The sequence below is a fragment of the Canis lupus genome, chromosome 19 (genome assembly GCF_048164855.1).
Source record: "Canis lupus baileyi chromosome 19, mCanLup2.hap1, whole genome shotgun sequence".
NCBI lineage: Eukaryota > Metazoa > Chordata > Mammalia > Carnivora > Canidae > Canis > Canis lupus.
In genome coordinates this window covers 37,074,053-37,092,733 of record NC_132856.1, presented here as the reverse complement: position 1 = coordinate 37,092,733, position 18,681 = coordinate 37,074,053, and the positions used below count along the sequence as shown (strand labels likewise).

General features: G+C 44.4%; 1 protein-coding gene across 10 annotated transcripts in view; it reads left to right on the top strand.

Moving 5' to 3' along the window:
- The window catches only part of CACNA2D3 (calcium voltage-gated channel auxiliary subunit alpha2delta 3), a 945,543-nt gene that overhangs the window by 544,271 nt on the left and 382,591 nt on the right, over window positions 1-18,681 (top strand). For all 10 annotated transcript variants that reach the window (XR_012011921.1, XM_072785849.1, XM_072785848.1 and 7 more), the window contains one exon: window positions 16,745-16,834. Coding sequence is in view for 9 of the 10 variants with exons in the window: in XM_072785849.1 (XP_072641950.1) it covers window positions 16,745-16,834 (90 nt within the window). In the remaining variant the exon portion in view is untranslated. The remainder of the gene's footprint in view (window positions 1-16,744; window positions 16,835-18,681) is intronic.

The following is an 18,681-nucleotide window of genomic DNA, read 5'->3' as shown; positions in this document are numbered from 1 at the left end:
AAAATACATTTGAGGAAAAATTACTTCCAGAATGAGATGTGAATAGATGTACTGATGGGGAACAGGGAACAGGAGGTTTTATGATCAAATAAAGCTTAGAAATGGCAGATTAAACACATTTAAATAAATTTCTTTGCTGTAGGACTGCCCAGAGCTTTGAAAGATTTATTTGTTTACTTAAGAGAGAGAGCGAGCAAGTGCAGAGCAGTGTGGGGCATTAGAGGGGGAGTGGGGGAGAGAATCTCAAACAGGCTCCCTGCTGAGCATGGAGCCCTGCACATGATCTCACCACCCTGAGATCATGACCTGAGCTGAAATCAAGAGTCAGATGCTCAACCGACTGAGCTACCGAGGTGCCCCTAGAACAGCAGATTTTAGTCAGTAATGCATAGAACAATCATACATACTTTTAAAGTCAGTTGCCATCCCCTCCCTGCCCACCTCAAGATTCTAATCCAGTGCGCACTGCATGATAGAGTTCAACACAGGCTTGCTTGAAAGCTGCTGCATTTGAAAGACTAGATATGACTTATCTGGCTTCTATGTTCCAGAGTTTTCCAGGGCCCACATTTGGATCTTCTTTTCAAACACCTCTAATACCGAACTTTCATCGTTTTTCCTTCACCAAAAAGTAGTGTCATCCTCTTTGCAAGCATGTGGTCATGATGCAGGGGAGATCCCAGTCTTCTCCTAGAACCCAGGGAAGTATGTATAGGTGAGGGTTACAACTGGGAACCCAATCATGTGGTTTGGCCAAGCCTCTTGCAGCAATAACCTTCGAGAGAGAGCTTTCCCTCTAAGTCATGGCTGGGCCTAGGGAAAGCATGAACACAGCCAGACTAGACTGAAATGCATGTTAAAATTGTGCTCTGTGTGTGACATTTCTTATGTGGGAGTTACATGGAACTGAGCTGTGGTTTTGAGTCAGGTGACATTGTTGACCAGTTCTCAGACTGTATTTCTGTGTTAGGAAGTTATTTGAAAGATCATTGTTGAGCAGCCCAGAAATGACCCTCTCTAAATTCTTGGCATCCCCTTAATGGTGTGGTCTTTTTTTTTAAATTTATTTTTATTTTTTTATTGGAGTTCAATTTGCCAACATATAGCATTAACACCCAGTGCTCATCCCATCAAGTGGCCCCTCAGTGCCTGTCATCCAGTCACCCCAACCCCCCACCCACCTCCCCTTCCACCACCCCTTGTTTGTTTCCCAGAGTTAGGAGTCTCTCTCATATTCTGTCTCCCTTTCTGATATTCCCCACTCATTTTTTCTCCTTTCCCCTTTATTCCCTTTCACTATTTTTTATATTCCCCAAATGAATGAGACCATATAATGTTTGTCCTTCTCCAATTGACTTATTTCACTCAGCATAATACCCTCCAGTTCCATCCACGTCGAAGCAAATGGTGGGTATTTGTCATTTCTAATGGCTGAGTAATATTCCATTGTATACATAAACCACATCTTCTTTGTCCATTCATCTTTTGATGAGCCTCGGACACCGAGGCTCCTTCCACAGTTTGGCTATTGTGGATATTGCTGCTAGAAACATTGGGGTGCAGGTGTCCCGGTTTCACTGCATCTGTATCTTTGGGGTAACTCCCCAGCAGTGCAATTGTTGGGTCATAGGGCAGATCTATTTTTAACTCTTTGAGGAACCTCCACACAGTTTTCCAGAATGGCTGCACCAGATCACATTCCCACCAACAGTGCAAGAGGGTTCAATGGGGTGGTCTCTTGTCTTTGTCCCCAAGATCCTCAGGATGCCACTTTGACTCCAAACATTCAGCAGTGAAGTCAGTTTTCATCTAACACATTGACCAGAAGAGGACATCTTGTTACGTAGTATGCTTGCTCTTGAGTCCAGAGGAGAAGTTTCCATAAAACTAGACATGTGGAAGGATGAAGCCTGAGGTACCTGGCCATCCATTCTTTTCCCTGACTTGGTAGCAGAAAAAGGATGGAATACTCAGGAGAATCTTTGCAGACTTGGACCAGAATTACCATCTTTGGGAAGGTTGTATTTAATACATGATGCTACCCTGAAAATGACATTCAGATTCTGGCAGAGAGCTGAAGGAAGGAGAAGAGTCAAAAAAAAAAAAAAAAAATCAGTGCCTCTTGCAGAATTCCATATGTGAGTCGTGTGGCATTTTCTTTTTTAAATAAATGAATTTCAGCACACATAATGTTAGAGGGGTGTTTGTGTTTTATCTTTTCGAAAAGATCAGACATCGTATTAAGCTACTCCTGGTGCTGTAGCATATTCTCTGAAGGAGCAGGTGAAAAGGACAGGTTTAAAGAAAGCGTGCTGGTGTCCTCATAGTTGGGTCCCGTTGTTGGGATTACCCAGCCTGCCAGCTGGCCTCCTTCCCCTTCCTCAGCTCTCCTCAGGGAGCGAAGCAGGGCTCACACCTGACAACCTGCGGAGCTGATAAGGTGACCTCCATACAGCGCTGCTCCCTGTCAGAGGAGACACTTTTTTTTTTTTTTTTTTTAATGGCTGAACATCTCCTGGCTGGGACACCTTTGACCTAGGTGGACTGCAAGTCCCTTTTCCAGACCGATCCCAGAGACCCTCTCAGGGGCTGCCAACACTTTAACCACCGTGCTGCTGACTCATAATCGTAGCTCACCTGGTGTCAGAAGCCCTGCAGAGACCCAGCGCGACAGAGGAGAGAACAGACAGACTCGTGCAGCTGAAGTCAGGGGCTGCCCACAGAGGGTGTGAACCCCAGATAATGGACCTACTTCTGCTCCTGCCTTTATTAGATTTGTAAAGAGCATTATCCAGAAGCCAGGTGATTAGCATATTTTGCTATTTTTCTCTACGTGATGGGAATAATGATTTTCTTCCTAAAGTCCCTTTAATTTCAATGAGAGGGGAATAGAGATTAAATTAAACATCAGGCAGAGAAGCAGATAACATCCAAGGCACCGGGAGCATGCTCGGACACCTGGGGAGGACAAGGCTAGCTACTTAGGGGGAGGACACTGATCACCATGAGAAAAACCTGATATTTGAGCCGGTTGGGAGGACTGGCACGCCAGCAGCAGAGGCCACGCAGCAGCCCTGCCTTCCCCAGCCCGGCAGTCTGTGTGCTGAAGATGGGCCCCTGCATCCCCTGTGTGTCTGCCCTGCCTGCATGGCTGGACAGGAGGACAAGCAGCATGGGCGACCTGCCCCGGGGGGGATACCAATAAGGAACATTGTGAGACTGTCCCCAGTAAGTAGATCAAAGTAGCAGGACTTGGCAGAGTTGCTATTTGGTTGATCTGTGACTTTGAGACACGGGACTTCTTATCATATACATGTTTAGTAATTGGCATTTTTACTTGTCAGGTAGACTGCACATTTGTAAAGAGGCGTTTTCCTTCCGAGAAACAACCCGGATATTTATAGGAGTTGTGTATATAATCTTACGATGACAGTGAATTAAAAAATAATTCCTTGGGGATCCCTGGGTGGCTCAGTGGTTTAGCGCCTGCCTTCGGCTCAGGGTGTGATCCTGGAGTCCTGGGATCAAATACCTCATTGGGCTCCCTGCATGGAGCCTGCTTCTCCCTCTGCCTGTGTCTCTGCCTCTCTCTCTCTCTCTCTCTCTCATATAAATAAATAAAATATTTTTTTAAATTCCTTTATTCACACGTCATAAAATTCTTTGCTGGAGTGATTTCTTCTGCTCTTTTGTTCACCTTGCCAGTGACTGAATCTTAAATTTCCTGGAATGAGAGCATGCATGCTGTCTATAAAGCTCTCTGTTGACCTCATGTCCTGTGATTGAGGATCAGTGCGTCCATTTCCTGTGGATTACTGCCATTTTGTTTTTCAGTGTGTTGATGGCCCTAGGCCTCTGTCACCTGTTCTGTGAAGTCTGTGCTCTGGTTTACTCTCATGATCCCCCTGCTGCTGAGCTGGGAGTCCCTGGGAAAGGCTTCTTGTTCCACATTATGTCATTCTATCTTAGCTCTGAGGCTTAAAGCCTTGGGAGCCTTAATAACCTCTAATGAATAATTTATTGAAAACAGTCCTGAATGTTGCCTACAAAGTCCTACCAGGAACTGGATCCTTCCTGTCTCTCTAAGCCTGTGTTTCTTTTCCCTCTCTGTGCTCAGTGACCTTATTACAGTCATTTATGTGTGGTCCATTTCTTCCTGCCACAGGACCTTGGCACATGCTGTTTCTCTACCTACAACTCTCATGGCCTAGTCTACTTGTCTTTGCCTACTTAATTTCTGGGCCCTCCCTCAGTGCTCCTTCTGTGTACTGTCAAACTACTGTGAGCCTTTCCTTGATGGCTCTCACATATATCTGTATTGAATGCAGTCTGTACACAAGATCTGCTCTTGCTTAATTGATCAAATATAGTATGTCCATTTCATGGAATTCTTAATCAGTATTTGGTGATTCATTGAATGCATATGAGCCAGCAGCAAGCTAAGGATATTGAGATGTGTACCATGGAGACAAGGAAGAAGAGTCTGTAATAAGAAAGATGTGAGGTCAATACAGTCAGACTTCACTGTCGCAGTACAGATGGGGCTTAGATTAAATGGACACACTTGAAGGCCCCTCCCAGTACTGAAGTAGTAAAATTGGAGTTCTCACTACTGTTTGGCCAAGCACAGAGCCCACCCTAGTTAAGCATGCAAATCCTGCTCCTTTCATAAAGTTCATCTTCTAGCTCCATCTTTTATTGTCTCACCATGTTTCCTCTTCCTGGAGTAAATTCCAGACCTGTGTCTAGGAAGTACTTCCCCACTTTATTTCCTTGTCCTTGGCTCGCTGTGAGAATCACACCACATTTTGTGCCCTTCATGAGCTTCTCCAGGGACTTTTGCTTCTCTGACTCTTCAGGCAGTGCATTTTTACTTTTTCTTCTGTTTCTCCTTCCCTCTCATTTCCCAGGTGTTACACAAGGAAACCACAGAAGCTATGTAGAGTGTGAGTGATTAAGAATGGGGGGGGTTTATTGGGCTCCTTGGAAAAATGGCCGATTCTAGGTTAGGACAGGTCAGGAAGTGAAGAAGATGAACCTGGCCCACCTTGTCCATTGTGAGAGCAGAAGATATTAACTCCTGTCAAAGGACCTGGTTGCAACCCTAAAGGGAAGGGGCTCCCACTGGCCAAAGATGGAATAAATTGAGCATTTCTCCCTAAAAAATTACCAACTGATAGAAACACATGATGTATGTGTTCATGTGTTCACAGTTCATGCTGATGATAAAAAACATGAATCAGCAAAACCACAAGTTCATAATGATACTCAAAAAAAAAAAAAGAGGAAGGGAACCCCTTATTGGTCACTTTTGAACCAATCATTATTTTGAAAGCCAATGAAGGAATGAAGAGCAGTAAGCATTTACCCTAATTTCCTCTACAAATGGTTCCTCAGTCGGTTCAATAGTGTGAGAAGGGAAGCTTCTCTCTCTAGAAATTTCTGTAAATATTTAATAAATTATGAGTGTTAATAGAATTAAAATACAATCCTTTATGAATTAATGAATCTAGGCATTGAGCATCTGTGGCTGTCAGCATCTCAAGAAGACTACCAGACAGTATAGGGAAATAACAGCAGCATAAATGAAATAAATATATCCATCTATCCATAAGTAGTCAACCTTGAATGTAATCAGGCCCTAAGTCTAACTATCAGTTTACTAATGTGTAGGGACAGAAGAACATGTTAAATGACACCTCAGAATGGCAATCAGTAAAACTTGGATTCTGAGACACTCTTCATGACAAACGACTTGATTTCATAATGAAAAATTATGAGAAAAGGGTACCTGGGTGGTTCAGTGGTTGAGTGACTGCCTTTGGCTCAGGTCATGGTCCCAGGGTCCTGGAATTGAGTCCCACATCATGCTCCCTGTAGGGAGTCTGCTTCTCCCTCTGCCTGTGTCTCTGCCTTTCTCTCTCTGTCTCTCATGAATAAGTAAATAAAATCTTTTTAAAAAAAGAAAAATGTGATAAAAATAATCAAGAGAAAACTCTAGAATGAGAGATATGAGACCCCTCAAATAAAGCACAATGTGGGGACTTTATTTGGATCCTGATTCATACTGTGACTGTGATTGAAATAATGTAGAATGACTATTATGCTTTTTGTTTTAAAAGTCTTTTTCTTTCAGAGGCACATATTATATTGATATGTTCACAGATGAAATCATGTGATGTCTGGGATATGCTTCAAAATAATCTGGCTGAAAGTGTGTTCATTATCTATTGTTGTAGTACAAATTACCCCAAAATGTAACAGCTTGAAACAAGAAACATCCATTATTTCACACACTTTCTGAGGGTCACAGACCTAGGAGTGGCTTGGCTGGATGGTTCTGGGTCAAGGTCTTTCATAAGGTTGCATGCAGGTAGCTGGCTGAGGGCTGCAATCATCTGAATGCTTGATAGGATGGAAGATCGACTGTAAGCTCATTTATGTGGCTGTTGGGAAGAGATTTCAGTTCCTTTATAGCTGTTGGCTGGAAGCTTCAGTGTCTTGCCATGTGGCAACTCTTTTAGGCTGTTCCCATCAAACTAGTTGGCCTCCATAGAGTGAATTATCCAATAGAGATTGGGAAAGCCACCACGATGGAAGCCACAGTGTCATTTACAACCAGACCTTGCAAATGTTGTATCATCACTGCTGTCTTCTCTTGGTCACAGAGCCTAACTGTGGATCACAGAACAGGATCCCTGTGAGGGCCCTACACAAGAGTGTGAATATCAGGAGGGGAGGATCATTGGAGGCTATCTTGGAGGCTGGCTTCTATCAGGGAGATGGAAGAGAGTGGTGGTGAGATATTGATAAAATAAGATTCACCAAGAGTTGATAACTAAATTTTTTTGTAATAAAAAGTGGGTTTTTTTTGGGGGGGGGCAGTGAAAGTATATAATTTAAGGATGCTTGGATTTAAATTTCAGCCCTGCCACTTATTAGTTGTGAGATCTTGTCAAGTGATGTGAACCATCTCAATCTGTTCTCCATTTATAAAATGAGGGTAGTGAGAATGCTATATATCTCTTGAGCTTGTTGTAAAGCTTGAAGGACACACTCCTCATGAGTGATCAAGCCAAGACTGGTGTGCAGAAAGCACCCAATAAATACTAGTTATCAGCAGTGTTATCTTTTCTTCTGTGTCAGGCATTCTTTCTGCTAGACCTCAACCATTCGCAGGACCACTATTTTCTAGAAATCCTTTACTCTAGCTTTTTAGAGGCATATTGAGATTTTCTCTTAGAAAAGCTACCATTTGTTTCTTATCTCCTCTCTACATGTGTTTGCCTGTCAATATGCTGCAGAGTAAAGCACTTGCTCTCACTGTGGAAGTGTGTGTGTGTGTGTGTGTGTGTGTGTGTGTGTGTGTGTGTGTATTTGGACACGTCTTTGCTTCCCTGACTGTGTCAGCCCATTCAGAATGTGGACTAAGCCAGTGAAGGACTGCACCTCACCCACAAACGGCTCATACATCAATGGTGCTGAGCTCTTCTCTGTCCTGAATCCTCCTCCTTCCTCCTCTCCCTGAATCCCCCTCCTTCCTCCTCTCTGTGAAATCCCTCTGTCTGTACCAAATTTGCTAAAGGTTAGGTGAGACTTTCCCCAGCTCTTGCTACTGCAACCTCAAGTTCAAAAATGGGCACACAATCCAGACCTGGGTAAATTAGCAGTCCCATTTTCTGGCCACCCGACTGGCGCAGACCCAGACACATGACGTAGGCTACGCTAATCAGAGTATTTCTGGGGATTTTTCTGCTTAAAATATTGTGGAAATTGGTCTGGTATAGAGGTGCCATATTTAGCCAAACAAATAAACAAACAGGGCACCCACTTACTTTTGAATTTCAGATAAACATTGGGTATATTTCCACGTTTGCTTCTCTGAAATTCAAAGTTTATTTGTTGCTTATCTGAAATTCAAAGTAGACTGGGCCTTCTGTTTTTATCTGCCAGATTATTATGTTTTTATCTATCAGATGGCATTAGCTATCTGACATTAGCTCTGGCCACTGGGCAGGCTGACCCAGGTAAGTGTGACACCAGTGATATAGGCAGCTGTGTGCTCAAGAGCTTGCTGGTGGGATGAAGCCAGGTGGTTCCAGGAGAGAGACACACAGAGGCCCAGCCCGGAATGCATCATTGAATCCTTGCTCCCAGTTGTCCTCTAATAGGAGCCAATGACTTTCCTTTTGCTGTAGGTAGACTTGTAGAGGTTTTTTGTTTTTGTTTTTAGAATTTCTATTTGGGTATTTGAATAGTCTCAAAATACAGTGCCATCTGTGCCCTACTAGTCAGACCTAACCTTTACGGACTGCTTAATATGTAGGCTGGACTGTATTAAGCACTTTGTCTACATGATCTCATTAAATTCTCATTGTAACTCTGCATGGTCTAAATGAAGAAATTATCGACCTAATAACTCTCTTTCTGTGAAATTGTTATACCAGTATTACTATACACATATACATTGTGGTACTGTGATGTGTGTACAAAAATGTTTACTGTAGTAGTATCCGAAACAATAAGACACTGAAAAACTAAATTTCCATAGTAGGAAACTGGTCAAATGTTGATACTACCCTTAAAAAAAAATATCACAATGCCATACGGGGTATTTGTTTATTCTCAGACTTGACTGAGAATGGATTCTTCCATTCAGGCAATTAAATTTGATATCCATGTGTAATTAATTTGGTAAAATCCAGAGATAATTGAAACAAATACATTTTAATTGAGTTCAAGTTTTATAAAGCTACACAAATCTTCCAAGTGATTCTAAGGAAAAGTTCTCATTTAGTCATCTCCTGGGGTCACACATCCTTGCCAGGCTGTCCCAGAAATGAGTGTTGCTGTCACCGAGTGGGGGAGCAGGAGGTGGGTCAGGGCACATCCATCACCAGCCCCTGGACCGTGACTCCAGATGTGTGTTCTCGGCATCCACCACCTTCCACTGTAACTTTGCATCTGTGTCCTCCTGACCCTGACTGGGAGGGGATGGTTTGATGAAGATGAGCCCTCTGCATCCCCAGGGCTGCCTCCGCATTCCGTTCTCCCTGGATGCTGACTCTAAATACACATGTCTTCAGAGTCCAAGCTTCCACAGAGCTTGGCACCGTGTTTGGAATGAACTAAAACTGTGACTTCTCTCTGCTCTTGCACACTGAAGCTGATGAAAGCATTCTTCCTCCAAGAAGCAAATTTGAATCAAATCAATGTTTTCATAAAGTTTATAGAGGATGAACTTGGACCTTTAGAAATGTCAGAAAGATGGGAAGGGCAAGGCCTACTGTTTATACACACACCATCGCATGGAGTTGAGACACAAACAAGGTACTTCTGTCCAAAAAGTGCTTGAGTGGTGGCTTTGCTCTCTCAGGTGCACAGAGCAGGTTTCCTCAGACGCCTGACTGAGAGGACAATGAACTAATAAGATACGGGCGTGAGGCGTCCTGGGCACAGACTTGCTCCGCCATGGATGGCTTTGCTGGAGGCACCTGTCCCACCTGAGGTATTTTCCAATCGTAGAGATTCACCAGTTCTGGGTTCATCTCATCTGGCATGAGTAGTGTTTTTGCCATCAAAATGATGTCGTCACTAATGTGACCACCTGGTATGAAACAGTGTTTGCTGTTTATGTCCAGGAGATCTATCTTGTCTCCAATTTGGCATTAGTATTAAACAGCTGCTACCTTCAGACACTTCAATTTGATATAAATGATGTTAAGGAGAGACTGGGACCGACTCAGACAAAGTTCCCTCGGTGTCTGTACTTTCTCCCCCAAATTGCAAACATCTGGGCCTGCTCTTTAATACCACTAGCCTCTTGGGCCATTCTGTTTTCATGTCACTGTCTACTTTCCGCACTGGAATCAAATGGCAATCTGATTCACTGGAGCATGGGCTTAGAAGTAACAATGCCATGAGGTGTGTGCCTTCCTGTAAACTGTATTGACGGAGTGCTGTCCTAGGTTCCTGGTGTTTGTGTGTGTGCGTGTGTGTGTGTGTGTGTGTGTACCCAAAAGATGCAGTGAAGTTCAGCCAGGGGATTTCTCAGACTAAACTGGAGCCTGGGAGGGTCACCCCAGGGTTGAGGTTGAAGGGGTGCTGTCAGGAGGAATGATATCAGGACGAAGAGTCCATATTTCTGCTAACTCATTTGTGGCCTCCTATCTATCCTAGTCAGGTCAGAAGACAGGTATGGATGCCCTCTGGATCCCTGACCAACGGGCTTCCATACTTTGTGTTTGCAGCTCAGTGGCAGTAGGAGCACAGACATTTCAGTGAGGGGTCTGACATTAGAAGGAGACAGATGCTGCTTGTCTGTTCAGGCTGACTTTACTGACATGAGTGATGTCCCTATTTGAGAAGGCAAGTGGTATCATATCTATTACTGATAGAGCTGCCAGTAGGAGAGCCAGTACAGGGTACCCTCACTTTTAGCTTCTTAATTTTAGTTTGTCAATAAACATGTGCCTTAAGCCACCCTACAGCACAGTGCTAAGTAACAAAGTCAGGCACGTTTGATGAAGGCCGGTGCTGTTCTCCAGGATTCTGTGCTCCCGGCCATTGTGAATGCCAGGTGTGGACAGGCAGCAAGGAACACTGGGTACACACACACTTCCCATACCCTCTCTGCTCATATGCATGATCTTGTTCCATGGGACTTCACTTATAAGTCACAGGTTCAAAAGTAAAAATATTTGGAATTTCAAGAGAATGATAGTATATAGCATTAAACCAAGCACAGGGCTCTTCTGAGCACAGGGCCCAGTGTGACTGCACGGGTCACATGCCCACGAAGCAGACTCTGAATGGGGTCGTGGCTTTGCACATGATCCTGCAGACTCCATACACCCCTGCAGGCTGTACTTTGTCAGGGGAGTGGAGAAATGTGCTCCAAGTGTTGGGAGGAGCTATGTTGATGGGAGTTCAGGTATGGGGCTCAGTATTTTGAGACTCCCTTTCTTCATATTTGCTCTATTACCTTGGACAAACATTTCACCACTTCTGGAGAGTCCATTCATTGATATGTCAAACAGGAACCTGATAGTACCTTTTAGGGATATTAAGAGGACCAGGAGAGGTGATGCATGAAAAGCACACGGTGCCTCGCGTACAGTTGTTATTTGGCCAATGTTGGCCACCACTGGAGGACTCGGGTGAGACAATTTCTGAAATTTCAGACAATTTCAGATGAGATGATGTCGTGACTCTCCTCCACACCTAGTGGGTGCACAATGCAGGTCTGCTGAATGCCAGTGACCTTGTTGGGGCTCGTTGCTTCAGGGCTGTTAGCCTCCCCCCTAAATCCTTCTAGCCAGGACCACCAGCTTTGTGGACGAGGGATGACTTTTGTCTCCTGATGTCCACTTTTCCTATTAGTCCTCTGCTTTTAATTGGGAGGACTCAAGCATTCGTAATAAATATGTAGACAGGGAAAAAACATGATTGTTATTATCACAGAGGGCACTATCAGTGTTGATTCAACTAAATCAAATGCTGGTGGAGGGAGAGGGTTATTTCTGCAGGACCCTCCGCTGGCCTGGATGTGGTGACTGTTTCATGGAGATAAGCAGCCGTGCTGTGCCTGCTGGCGCTCGGCGCGCGGGGCTGTGGCGCTCCTGGTTATCTCCCCAGGCATTAAGCTGCACTAATTGCTTTGGAAGCGAAGCCTTTTCCTGGGCAGCAGCATATGCTGCGTGAGTGCGTGAAGCCAAGATAAAAAGCCACTCTCCTCCTCCTTTGCTGAAGTTCAGTAATAAAATGGAACTGTCACCATTCCCAATAAATTGTTTATTTTAATTTAGAAAAATAATGAAAACTAGCCACCTTCTGGCACACAGTTGTGGTGTGCCTTCCTGGCTCAGGCAGTCTTGAACTTTCTGTTCTCTGTAGTTAGCTCTGGAAGACACTTGGGTCTCAGTGTTGGTGAAATCAACCATGTGTCTTTCCCCATGTAATAGAACCTGGCCGTCACAGGGCACAAGAAGTCATTTTCCAAGGCCCATCTCAGAGTGTAAAGCTGCAAGCCAGGAAGTTGGCATAGAAGGTCTTTGAGGAGATATTTGAAAAATCAATTGATTTGTAGGATTTTTTTTCATGTATTTATTATAGTGAATATGAAATTGAGATAGTCTCCCATTTTTCTGTCATCACTGTTCTTTCAGATTTCTTTTCTGTCCTATCAGTGAGAGGTCAGCCTTACACCCCCTGTGTTAAGAGAGAGCTGGAGGGCCAGATGTAGGCAGTGTCTGACTGAGGGGTTGAGAGAGGGTGAGTGGCCAGACAGGAATTGGCATCCTGCTGCTCGGAGGCTTCCCACCACTGGGCAGCAGCATTCCCATCCCCATTTCACAGGGAGCAAAACTGAGGCCTGAGAGCCAAAGCAACTTGACTCTAGGGTCTCATAGCTGGTAAATAGCATAACCAGAACTAGGATTCAGTCTCCTGAATTTTAGTTCAGTTTTTTTTTTTCCAGAGTCCATGTAGTCTAAATAGCAATTACTTACATACAATAATTATAATGTGATTGCATTAAATATGATGCATCTTGAATCTTAGTGAAAACACAACGAAGAGTAAAAGAAGTCTGTATTGATGAAGAGGCTGCAGAGCAGTGGACCAGGCCCCTTCCTTCTCTTGCAGACACTACCCTTGGAGTACGCATGGTTAGGATTCGTCCTTAGCAAATTACTTCGTGACATGAGCAGTGAAAGCAGTGGGCATTAAATCCATGTGCACCAGGAGTGTGTTGTGAAGTGCCTTACTCTGTCTGGCATGAGCACTCACACGACATAAGTAAACCACTGGATGCTATGCAGTGATTAGAAAGGGGAGGAGGGAGATGGAGGATGGAAAGAACCATTGTAATCCAGGGACAGGGCTTTGGAGGCATTGTCCTGGCCAGGGTCATTGTGATGGTTGTGGTCCTCAAGGTCCTTTCCTTTCAATTATGTGGCCCAAATCCAGCTAGATCTGGTCAGGCAAAGGAGCAAATTTATTGGCTCATTTATCTGAAAAAGCCAGGCATGCCTGTTTCTAAGAGCTTAAGCCATGCTCCCTTGCTCCCTCCATTATGTGCTCTGTTCTCCTTGACCATTACCTTTATTCAGGTGAGCTCTTTCTGCCCAGTAGCTTGATGGCTGTTGGCAGCCCCAGGCTTCTTCCCTACCTTTGGGTAATCTCAGTGGAGAGAGAGTTTTCTTCACCACATTTCAGTAGAGGCCCAGGGTTTGGGTCATATGCCCATGGCTGATGGTGCCTAGTAGAATTTGGGATGGAATTAACAAATTGGTCAAGTCTGATGAATGGGCTCACCCCTTGATCTGGGAAGGAGAGAGATGTTAGCCTCACCCAAAACATACGAATTACAAGGCGCTGGGGAGAAGGAAAATCGGAAGAAGAGGAATGGGTGTTCAATAGGCAAAAATCACACATATCACACATATGAGTATGAGCCTTTGAATTTTCTTCAACTCAGCCTTGGTAAGTGGCTTGGTGAGGAGGAAAGGCTAGTCTAGCCCAAGTGTCTCCAGATGAATTCTACCCAATAGAATTCTATGCAACAATGGAGATGTTTTCTGATCTTCACTGTCCAGTGCAATAGCCATTAGCCACATGGGGCTATTGAGCACTTGAAATGTGGCTAGGGCCAAAACAACTGAACTTTTAATTTTATGTAATTTTAATTAAATTTAATGTAAATGACTACATATAGTCCATGACTGCCATAGTGGACAGGGCGGCTCTTGGTGTGGAGCCACATCACTGGAGATATAGTTCCCTGGAAGGCAAGGCCCCTGTTTTATGTAAGACAAGAGGTGGGCTGAGGGTTAAATGCAGCCTGGAAGACCAGAGTGATAAAGCAGATTTGGTCCAGGTATGGCATAGGAGAAAACAGAGTCTGGACATGAAGGAGAGGTGAGGGAAAGAAACAGAGAGTCCATCTGTGATGTCATTTGGAAACCCTTAACCTGGGGACATATTTTTTTCCATGTAATATAGGGGCCAGATTTGTACCAGGAAGAAATAAAATCAGAGCTGATCTTGTTATAAAATTGAATTGAGGGGAATTCCATGACATGTTATTGCATTTTACTCCAAGTGTCCGACAATAAAAGCAACCATTGCCTGAAGCAGTCTTTTGGCACATGACACATGGATTAAAAGAAAATGCATCCACACATGGATTAAAAGAAAAATTAAATGGGGTTGCTATGTTATTAAAAAAAAAACAGTACTGTGTAAACTTGTGTGGCTGAGCACAATTAAATGCAGTTGACAGAAATGACATCAGATGGATAGAATGAACTTGTCGAGGCAGGGTCTAGCCACAGCAGTATGAACCTGGGGCTGGTTGAAGTCCAGCCTCTCTAAGCTGTGTGATGGGCATGGCACGCTGCTCCATGTCCTGTAGGGTATGTGGGGACCACCCTCAGGTGACTCCTGCTGAGCCTAAGTCCTTTATGGTGGTCATTATTTGCCCATGAGTCAGGTCTCAAGGGCAGACATTCTTGGAGAAGGCAGACTGATGTGTTTTGATCCCCTCCTGCCCACCCACAGCCAGGACACCTGGGCTTCCTCAGATTTAGTTAACTGTCTAATTTGTTGACTGAGTGCTCATGAAGGGCATGCCAACTGCTCAGCATCCTGCTGGGGCTTGGACACCCAGCAGGAAGAATAGAGAAGCACAAGGCTTGGTTCCTGGCTGTGTGGTTTGCCTGGGTCCCTCGGCCTCAGCATTTCTCTCTCCCATCACTCAAGGCTGTAAACTCTGTTAGTCACCTGTAGGCCCAGCCATAATCCAGGTGTGGAGAATAAGAGTTTGTGGCTTGTGCCTGGCATACAGAGTACTAATAAAACAAAACAAAACAAAGTAGCAGGTATATAGCAGAATGAAGGAGGCATTAGAATGGGTGAAACAGACCTGGGGTGAGACCTGGGCCAGACAACTAGGAGGTGTGTGAATTTGGGTGCCATGCTGAGCCTCACTCTTCCCATCTGCAAAGTGGGTGGATGGAACCTTACAGGGTTGTCGTAAGGATGCAATTGCATGACACTGGCTAAGGAACTAACGTGAAGCCAGTTTCCATAACCATAGCTGCTTTGGTGAGCATGAGGGCACGATTGCCATGAGGGAAAGATGGCCTCAGGAAGGGGTCTTGTGGGTTATATGAATATTCCTAAGACAAGCAGCCAACTTCAAATCCAGCCTTGATTCACATTAGATCTGTTGTCATTAAACCTGAATCTCTAGTTCTCCCACCAGAACTTTCCAGTCCAGTTTGCCACCAGACCTGCAGCCCATCCCATGATCAGTGGCCCATGCTGCTTCCTGAGGGAGCTCAGAGAGAATAGCATCTGAGAGCCATTGGCCACATCCTTGGGTCAATCTCTATGATCTATTCTTATTCTGCAATCACTTTTGGGGTTCTAAGGCAGACACACCATGAGTAGGTGTCACAGTGCTGTTGGAATGCTTGGGGTGTTGATGGGTCCCAGGACATAGAAGAGAAAGACATTCCTCAGCCAGGAAATCACCAGTGAACATTTTCCATGAGCACACCCTTCCTGCCCATCTGCCTCCTGGTGACTCCTACATCCAGTTTCTCCAGCAGACAAGGGTGTGGATGCCTTTGAGGAAAGAGTAATTCATTTCAGTAGAAAAGAAGTGGTTTTGGAATAGGTCCTTTGGAAAATAATGCCAAGCAGCTGTGCCACTGTGGACACGAGCTTTGGGGCAGTGGATATCCCACAGGATCATGTGTCCCTGGGCACATGCTTGGACCCACTCTTGCCTCTTTGTTGAGAAGCAGAAACATAATGGGCTCCACCCTTACCTCTTTGCTGCCTTTAATTTCCAGCTGGTACTGAGCTTCTGTGGAACCCACATAGCCAGATAGGCCTTGGGGATTTTTCTGAAGGGATTTGTTTCTATTCTTGCATATTCCTTGAAGCTCTTCTGATTTCTAGCCCGGGTCCCCCTTGCCATAATCACAATTCTTACCTTGTAATCCAGTCTTTATCCTTGCTCTTTGGAGATGGTTTGGGTACCTTTTTTTTTTTTTTTTTTTTTTGGTGGGGGGCACCTTTTGTATATCAGATGTGTGGTTGTCATGAGAGACAGAGTAGGCCATTGAATATGCCTGGTCTCAGGAATGTCACAGTCTTGAGTGGGGACAGGATCTACCCAGGCACTTGCATATCCAGAGTTCTAAGGCGGGTTTGAGCATGGGATGCAGCATGGGGTCCTAAGGAAGCATTCTGAAGCAGTCTCAGAGATGGGACTCTGGAAAGGAGTGATGTCCAAACTGAGGTCCCAAAGGTAGGTGGGAAAAAGTGTGGCGGGAAAGCAAGGAAATGGATGGAGAGTGGGCTCCAGATGGAGGAGAGCATGTACAGAGTCCTAAAAGTGATCAGCAGTGGGATAATTGAGGATAGAAGGGGATGGAGTGGGTCATGGGAGATGACACTGGAAAGGAAAGTAAGAACTTCAGAGAGATTAAGTGCTTTCTGCCAGAATTCAATGAATTTTTCCCTTAGGATGCAGTCAAAGCTGAAAAATGCATATAGAAGGTAAATTTTATATTGACTAAGTTCTTATGTTTTGAATTCTGAAGGATAAAATTGCATTATGACCATTCCAGTCTGAGACTCGTTGGCCTTAGTGTGCACCTGTTCATTTGAAGTTGGCATTTCATGTAACAGTTCGGACGCTAATGAATTCTCTACTTTATTGTTCCAGCACTTCAGGGAGCATCTGGACAAACTTTTTGCCAAAGGAATTGGAATGCTGGATATAGCTCTGAACGAGGCCTTCAACATTCTCAGTGATGTAAGCTCCTCATTAACTTGACTTACTTATATCCAGGAGAAGAGATGGAATTTTATTTTATCTTTTAATTTAATTTTTAAAAAATTGTGGACCAGCATTATGGTTAGCCTTGGCTGTCACTGGGTGGTATCTATAGGCTCCAGATGGGAGGGTGAGGCTGGCCACTTGAATCATCTCAGTTCAGAAACCAGGTCCAGCCAGTGAGGCCAAACCAACCCCCTGCTGGGCAGAGTTAATTGAGTCCTCTGAGTGGGGTTCTTGCCTGCCATGCTTGTTGGCTCTGGGGCCACCAACACTTGACTGACTTCCAATGCAGATCTCATCTCAGAAACTTTCAGTTTCCTCATAAAGTACACTCATGTCTCATTGTGTTTAACACTGAATTCCTGCCTGTGGCAACGTTCAGCAGAAGAGCTTTCTCTGTGCAGTAGGTTTAGGGAGTGCCATATCCATCCTTCCCCTCTTCCAGCCCTTTGCAGATTCACAATACACAGTAGCATAATCAAGACTCCAGTAAGTCCTACAGTAAGTAGTACATGCTGCTTAACCAACTGTTTCTTGCACTTTTTGGAACAAGAATCTGTTTTTCAAGTAGTACCCGTTAACCTTCCATGAAAACCTTTGGAGGGTCCTGGGTTGGTGATTCTGCTCCTTGAATACAATTGTGTTAAGCTAAAAGAGCTGGCATGTGACTTTTGTGTTCTTGCTACACCGAGAAAGAGCAGTAGGAAAATAGTGACTATCTTTATTAATGCAGGTTCTGTATCATTATGTAACTAGTATATGTCGCATGCTTTGGAATGTCAGGCACTGGGAAGCACCAGAGAACAGACTAGACAAAAGTATTTGCTTTAAGGGACCTCGTGTTCCAGTGAGAAGGTTGAGGAATTATGGCCCATGAGCCAAATCCAGCCTGCATCTTGTTTTTGTAAATATTGTTTTATTGGAATGCATTCATGCCCACCTGATTATGTATCCTCTATGGCTGCTTTTGCATTACAATGGCCAAGTTGATTAGTTCCGATAGAGACCATATGGTCTGTAAAACCTAAACTATTTACCATGTGGCCCTTTACAGAAGTTTGCTGACCCCAGGTCTAATGGAAAAAGACAGATGAAGTGCATGTTCTTATGGAGAACAACAGCCCCATTGTTCTAGTGTAATAAGGACTTGCTGCTTTTTACAGTGTGGTCAAGAGAGATCTCTCTGACTGATGCCCTTGGTTGGAGTAGAGACCTTAAGGAAGTAAGGGAACAGTGATTTCATTTTGGGGAAGGAGTTTCCAGCAAGAGGAACAAGTACAAAGGCCCTGAGGCAGAGATGTTTGGCATATTTACCATACAGCAAAGAGACCAGTGTGAGGAGCAAAGTGAGAGAGAGAGAGAGAGTGAGCTAGGGGATGAGATCATGGAGGTAGCAGGGGCCCAACCACATGACTCATGTGGGGATTTTGCCTCTTGCTCTGTGTGGGATGGAAAGTCACTGGATTCTGAGCAGAGAATGACATGACCAACTTGAGTTTTAGCAGGATTTCTCTGGCTGTTGTACTGAAAAACAAAGACCATGAATAGCAGGGAGTCCATGAAATTATCTGGGTGACATGTACTGTGGCTTGGACCGGGGAGGTAGGGTAAAATGTTAAGAAGCAAAAAAAAAAAAAAAAGAAAGAAAAGAAAGAAATCACTCTAGATCTGTCAAACAGCAGGGGTTCACTTCTTCAGGGGTTTGGCTGCATAAGGGCTGGAGAAGCTCAGAAACCAAGCAGAAAATGAAACAATTCTGTGATTAGCACCAGCAGGAGGCAGCTCCTATCTAAGGTAGGATGGACAACAGGAGGGAGGGACAC